Source organism: Leptonychotes weddellii, chromosome 5, assembly GCF_054177405.1.
Source record: "Leptonychotes weddellii isolate Sample4059 chromosome 5, ASM5417740v2, whole genome shotgun sequence".
In the NCBI taxonomy this organism is placed as follows: domain Eukaryota; kingdom Metazoa; phylum Chordata; class Mammalia; order Carnivora; family Phocidae; genus Leptonychotes; species Leptonychotes weddellii.
The window spans coordinates 72,816,202-72,822,745 of NC_138373.1; the positions used below are offsets into that span (position 1 = coordinate 72,816,202).

A 6,544-nucleotide genomic window follows, 5' to 3' on the forward strand; every position below is an offset into this window, starting at 1 on the left:
CGTGACTTAGGCAATGGGTGACTATACATGGAGCATCTTCCTTTGCTTCACTGTACCTTGGAAAGGGACAAGGTAGGATCCAGCAGTCCCCAGAGCTTCTGCTGGGTGGCTTTGCCCAGAGGAGGGCTCTCTATTCCCCGCTTTACTGGGGACATCTGCAGAGAGGCTGGCAGGGAATAAGCTATTCAGTTCCCCTCGGAGTTCTTTTCTTTTTCTTTTCCAAACTCATTCCAGGGTGTCTAGTAGGATCAGTGTTCAAAACTAGTGACTGTCTTGAATGTGTAAGGGCTTAGCCATTGCAGGAAGAGGGGGCAGGGGTAATCATCTAATGAGCACAGGCCAGGGACTTTCCAACAACCCCTGCCTCCCACACAGGCTCTGTCCCCATCCCACACTGAGCCCTCTTCTCCCTGACTCTTGCCCCACAGGACTTTTATTCTGAAAGGACCAATGCCCCTGGAGGTGGGGAGGTGTCCAGAGGCTGGAGCTGGAGCTGGAGCTGGCCCTGACCCTGAACAGGCCCTGCCCTCTGGGCTCTTTTCCGGGGTATTCTGGGACCCTTAGGGAGGGGCCTTGCTGTTCTCACTTCTCCCTCTTATCCTCTGCCCCGCCTTGCTGGCCTTCAAGCAGAGGATCCCTATAGCCAGGCGTGTCAGTCTTCTCCCTACCGTTGCCTTCACACCCCCATGTCCCTCATCTTCCTAGCCCTTGGCCTTGTATTTTCCATCTGTTTCCCCTTTCAATCTTTTCTAGCCTTCTTGCTGCCTATCCTTCCCAAAGCAAACACAGAGGCTAGGTCACTATTCCGAAGCTTCATAACCTCCTCCAACACTAGACAAAGGTCTCACCCTGTCCCATCCCACTTCCCCAAAATGTAGCATGGAAATATAAGATAGCCAGGATTCACTCAGACATTGGTACATGTGGTCTGTTGAACTCTGTGTGGGTGAGGCCTTGCCTTGGGCCAGGTTCTGCTGAGCACATGCAGCTTTCTTGAGAATAAGGACAGGAAACAGACAAAAGACTCTACCAGTAGTTCCTGTTTAAATTCTTGAACCCCAGTCAATTTTCCAAAAGTTCCACCGGGACAAAATTCTCACTTGTCCCCAAATACTCAAAGGTTAGTTCTTTCTTAGATGGAAAATAAGGGACCAAATGAACTAAAGAGAGTTGAGATCCATTGTTCTCAAGGGGTCTTTCCCCTTTGTCCAGTTCTTTCATCCAGGAGGCCAGACCAGGAATTGGATCTGAGGCCACTATTGAGCAATGGAGTGTGAGGAAAAAGGACTTTGGCCCGGGGGCTGCAAGTTATAGATTAACATGGGGAGGGGTGAGGAGAGAACTGGAGGCAGAGTAAGTGGCCCGAGAAAGGGACTGCTGACCTGGGACAATCTGGGCTTGAAGGGTTATGAGCAAGAGGAGTCTGGGGACCAGTGCAGTCTGGAGGGGCCCTCAGCTCTCCTCTGGCTACTTGACCTTCCTGAAGACCTGCTCGCATACTGCATCCCTTGCAGTCAGTTCCTGGGGACAGAGTAGGAATAATGAGGAGAGAGAAAGAAGGTTCTTACCAGCCAGAGTTCCTTTCTCTAGGTCCCTGAGCTCTGTTTAATCCTTCAGGATACAACAGCTAGAGCATTTGATGTATGGGGAATTGTATCATTGTCCTACACCTTCAACTTTTCACCCCCGAGGAAGGAAGGGAGCTGGGTCACAGAATGTGAAATGGCTAGTCTCCATCTTTGGTCAGGATTTATGGACATTCATCTGACTTGTAGCCAAGGCCCACCTGGCCCCTGTATTTCTTCCTCTCTCTACTCTTCCCAGGGCTTTTGTTTTCTTTTTTTGGTTGCCCTCCTTGGAGGGAGGCAGGGAGTAGAGCAGGGGACTGATCTGATTTGGGCAAGGGGATGAGTCCTAGCTGGAGGCCCCTCTCCCAGTCCTCACCCAGCTTACCAGATACAACTTCTCTCCCTCCAGCCAGTGTCTCCAGCCTCGGTTGGGGACCTCCCCTTTCTGCACACAAACCACCTGCTCCTCCTCCCAGGTTACAATGGTCTGTAGGGAAAGCAGGAATAAGGGAAGATTTGGGGGCAGAACACCCCAAATGCATCCAACTCACTCTGGCTGGGCTGCCCCCCCTTCACACCACTGCTGATACGGTCTTGCTCCAGCCCCTTCATTCTGAGTAAGATGACTGCTCTGAGTCAGCAGGACTCCCCTCCCCAACTCCCAAAGGCCACTGAGGGGGGCCCATAGTTCATCTACAGTGACTGCTAGGGCAGAGCAGGGATGGAGCAGGATAACCAGGGGCAAAATTGGGGGCGGGTGGGTGATGAAGAACAAAGACTTTGTCCTTTGGATACTTCCAGCTGGACTGGAAGGTCTTTTGGGAAAGAAGAGGATTGGTTGGAAGTCCCATCAGGGAATCTCTTTCTCAGTTTCAAGGACAGCTGAAGTGTCCCTGAGAGTGAAGGATCACCCTCTCATCTCTGAATCAGAGTGGGGTGGGCCTGGGCATTCCAACCAGCATTTATTAAATCCTCCCATAGGATAGGCCTGCTAACCAAGGAGCTCAGACTCTTGGTCAGACAGAGCAGAAAACAGGTGCCTGTGATGCCAGGCAAGTGTTGGGCATGGGAATGGGGAGGCAAGAGCTGAGTCTTCAAGGAAGTGAGGAGTTAGTTAGATTGGAGACACTGGGCAATTTCTAGCAAGGAAAGGAACAGCATAGAGGTAAGAAAGAAGGTCACATGGTTGTAAGGGGCTCTAAACTAGAGTGTTTGTGGGAAAGACCCTTGTATGCCACGGACCTCATCTGGAATGTAAGGGATTGTCACTGAGAGGGTTTCATTCATGATCACTTTTACATTTTAGGTAAATCCTTGTGGCTACAGTATGCAGAGTGGGTTAAAGAAGGATTAAGACTGGGAGGCCAGATTCAGGCACCAGGCGAGAAATGAGGGCTTGAATGAAGGTGGCACTAGAAAAAGGCTAGGAAGAATCAACAGTGGAAATATAATGGGCCATAAACACAAGCCACATTAGAAAATGCAAGATTCCCAGTAGCTGTGTTAGAAAAGGAAAAAGAAACAAGTGAAATTAATTTTAATGATATATTTTATTTAACCTAGAATATCCAAAATATCATTTCAGCATGTGATTAAAATCAAAATTACTGAGATGTTTTACATTTTTTTGGTATTGTCTTAAAAACCCACTATGTATTTTACACTTTTTTTTAAAGATTTTATTTATTTGACAGAGAGAGACACAGTGAGAGAAGGAACACAAGCAGGGGGAGCGGGAGAGGGAGAAGCAGGCTTCCCGCAGAGCAGGGAGCCCGATGCGGGGCTCGATCCCAGGACCCTGGGACCATGACCTGAGCCGAAGGCAGACGCTTAACGACTGAGCCACCCAGGCACCCCTGTACTTTACACTTATAACACACCTCAGTTTGGATTAGTTGCATTTCAAGCATTCAAAGGCCAAATATGGCTAGTAGCAACCATACTGGACAGTGAAGAAAAGTTATAAAGACTTCTTGACCAACTAGATGTGGTGTGTGTGTGTGTGTGTGTGTGTGTGTGTGTTGGGGTGCAGGGGTAAGGGTACAGAAGATACTGCTCTGACTCCCAGGTCTCTGGTCTAGCTGGTTATTGCCATTAATGAAGACAGTAAATATAAAAGCAGGAATAGTTTGGGTAGGAAGATAATGAATTTGGCTTCGAGCTTGAGGCATGCAGATGGAAACATTGTGTTGGCAGATGAAAACTCCACTGTGGAGCTCAGGAAGCAGCTCTGGCCAGAGAATCCACGTCAAGGACAGTTTATAGATGGAAGCAGAAAGTGGGTATAGATGATTTAGCCCATGTTTTCCTGAACAGACAAAAGAGAGGAAGTCAAGAACAAAATACTGAGGGAAACCCCAGTTAAAGGGATTAATAGGAGAGCTAGGGTCTGCAAAGGAGACCAAAAAGAGGGCATTAAGAAGCAGAAATAGAGGGGGCGCCTGGGTGGCTCAGTTGGTTAAGCGACTGCCTTCGGCTCAGGTCATGATCCTGGAGTCCCGGGATCGAGTCCCGGGATCGAGTCCCGCATCGAGTCCCGCATCGAGTCCCGGGATCGAGTCCCAGGATCGAGTCCCGCATCGAGTCCCGCATCGAGTCCCGCATCGAGTTCCGCATCGAGTCTCGCATCGGGCTCCCTGCTCGGCAGGGAGTCTGCTTCTCCCTCTGACCCTCCCCCCTCTCATGTGCTCTCTCTCTCTCATTCTCTCTCTCAAATAAATAAAATCTTTAAAAAAAAAAAAGAAGCAGAAATAGAGGAGAGTGGACTCATAGAGGCTAAGGGAAAAGAGACTCTGCAGTGACCAACAGGGTCACAGGCTAGAGGGTGAGCAAATATTTCTTCTTTGGACTGAGGGTGACCTGCCCTTTTTGTCCTTTTGGCTGGCAATAAGAGGGGGCAGGAGAGAGCAAGTTGGGGGACTGTTATCTTGGGGACTCTGCAGCCTGCTGTAGTGATCACTTTTCTCTGGCTCTGGCTGGGAAAGGTCACTTCGTTTTGTCCCAGATTGTTAAGAGGCACCTACCTGCTCACCCACGTGCCCTCCCCGAAGCCCGAGGAAAAGTACCTGGCATTTTCGTCCATCCACGATCCTTAGATCCTCCTCAAACTCAACTCCCACCTCGAATTCCAGAATGTAGTTGTGGAACGTGCTGAGGGTCTTCACTATCATGTGGTTGCCCTGATGGTCAATCTCCTTGTCTGGCTTGAGCAGCAGTGCTATCTTCCGCAGAGGCATGCTGATGTCTGGGGGTGGGGGGCTATCTCTTAGCGGGGCTCCTACAAGCCAGCCAGGGGCTCCCCCACCTGCAGCAGCACCACGGGGCTGTGGGCTGCCCCTTAGCTGGGTCTGAGACTGTAGACGGACTCTTCCTACCAATGCCCTGGCTAGAAATGGATCCCAAGTCAGGTGCCACCACCTGAACCTTTCCACAGCATCCAACCCCAGCAGTCCCTTTTCTCAGTGGGATAGAGAGAGAGGGAGGGAAAGGGGAAAGGGGGAATGAAAGGGGTCTGGGAGGGTGAGGCCATTACTTAGGGCTTGCAGGTAGTTCTCCATGTTCTTCTGTGAGACAAAGCGGTAGTAGCCGGTGAGGTTGGGAGGCATTGTCTGGGCTGGCTGAGATGGAGATGGAGATTTCAGGAGAATATAGCTGGCAGGGTGTGGAGGGAGTCGGTGTTGTCTGGCAGGTGAGGCTGAGAGACTCCAGGCTAGCCTAGACACACACACACACACACACACACACACAGACTGTGTAAAAGTCTATGCTTACCAGCATTTTTATAGGGCTGGGCCCTGTTGCAATAAGAGTTCCTACCAGACTTCCTCCCTCCTCCCATAATGAGTATGGGGCTGGTGCCTACAGCCTGAGGGAGGGGTAGGAACTTGGCAGCTTGGTGCCTGACCTCGGCTTTTCCTGAGGAAGGAACCTGGAGCAGGATCTGGGGCTGTCAGTCATCCAAGACTTGAGCCTTTTCGAAGGTCAGTTTTGGCTTCCAGCCCATTTTCAACAGGTTTGGGAAATGTCCCAGAGCTCTGAGGGGGGCAGTCTCCCCTGGGAGAGGTCTGGTTTTGCTGTGTGGAGTGGGGACTTCCAGGCTCATCCAGGGATGAGTTCTAACAATATCCTGAGATCCTAGGACTGAGTCAGGATCCTGAAAGGCATGAGGAGGAAGAGGTGGAGAAAGAGGGGGGACAGTCTGCTGGCCAGGAGCCACAGTGAAGGAGAGGCTTTAGTGCTGCCTCCCACAGCTCCCTCAGACAGCTCCGCTGAGCTGGGGCCCCGACTCTGGCATTCCAAACTCTTTGTCCTATAGGGCCATCAGGAAGGAGGCAGAGAATCTGCTCTTCCCAAGCACGGAAGGGGTTGTCAGCTTGATGAGGTGTTGAGTTCAAAGTCTGGGGCAGAAAGTGAGGGAGGAGTTTGGTTGGCTATTCTGGAAAATTTTGGCTTGGGACCCAGGGGTTTCCCTCTCCCTCTGGAGTCATTGATGGTACCATCACCTCCAGTTCCCAGCCTTTGGACAGCCCATGCTTACCAGATGTATTACCATGGTGGGGGCTGCCACCTTCACCCACACCCCCTTCTGTCTCTCTCCCTCAAACCTACCAACTTCCCTGGCTTCAGAATCAGCTGAGTTGGTTCATCATGGTTTAAGATGGGAAATTCGGGGAGAGGGAGACAGGGAGCCTAGGCAGTGGAAAAAAATCCCACCTAGGAGTGAATTGTCTGGACAGGTGTGGGTGGGTGGCTGTGTGGAATCTCTCACTCTTCCTCCAGTCCCGGAACCCTTTCCACCTCCCTGCTGACCATCCCATGGTTTCCTCAGACACCTGGGGCTGGGAATGGAAATGCTAGGATCTTTTGGGTTCAGGCTGTGGGTTTTGCTTCAAGGCTCCCAGGAGGCACGCAGCAGGGACCTGCTGATGGGCTGGGCTGTGAAAAGAGGTTAATGCAGAGTTGGTTGTGTGTGTGGG

At 51.1% G+C, this 6,544-nt stretch overlaps 1 protein-coding gene across 1 annotated transcript; it reads right to left on the minus strand.

The window, feature by feature from the left end:
- Positions 1–911: 911 nt before the first annotated feature.
- RBP5 (retinol binding protein 5) lies at positions 912–5,334 on the minus strand. Its single transcript, XM_006737875.3, has 4 exons — positions 5,101–5,334; positions 4,634–4,812; positions 1,954–2,055; positions 912–1,521 (listed from the first exon to the last, which is right to left on the minus strand). Exons 1-4 carry the CDS (start codon positions 5,171–5,173, stop codon positions 1,468–1,470), a joined length of 408 nt encoding a protein of 135 aa, XP_006737938.1. The 5' UTR covers positions 5,174–5,334; the 3' UTR covers positions 912–1,467.
- Between the last annotated feature and the right edge of the window lie 1,210 nt (positions 5,335–6,544).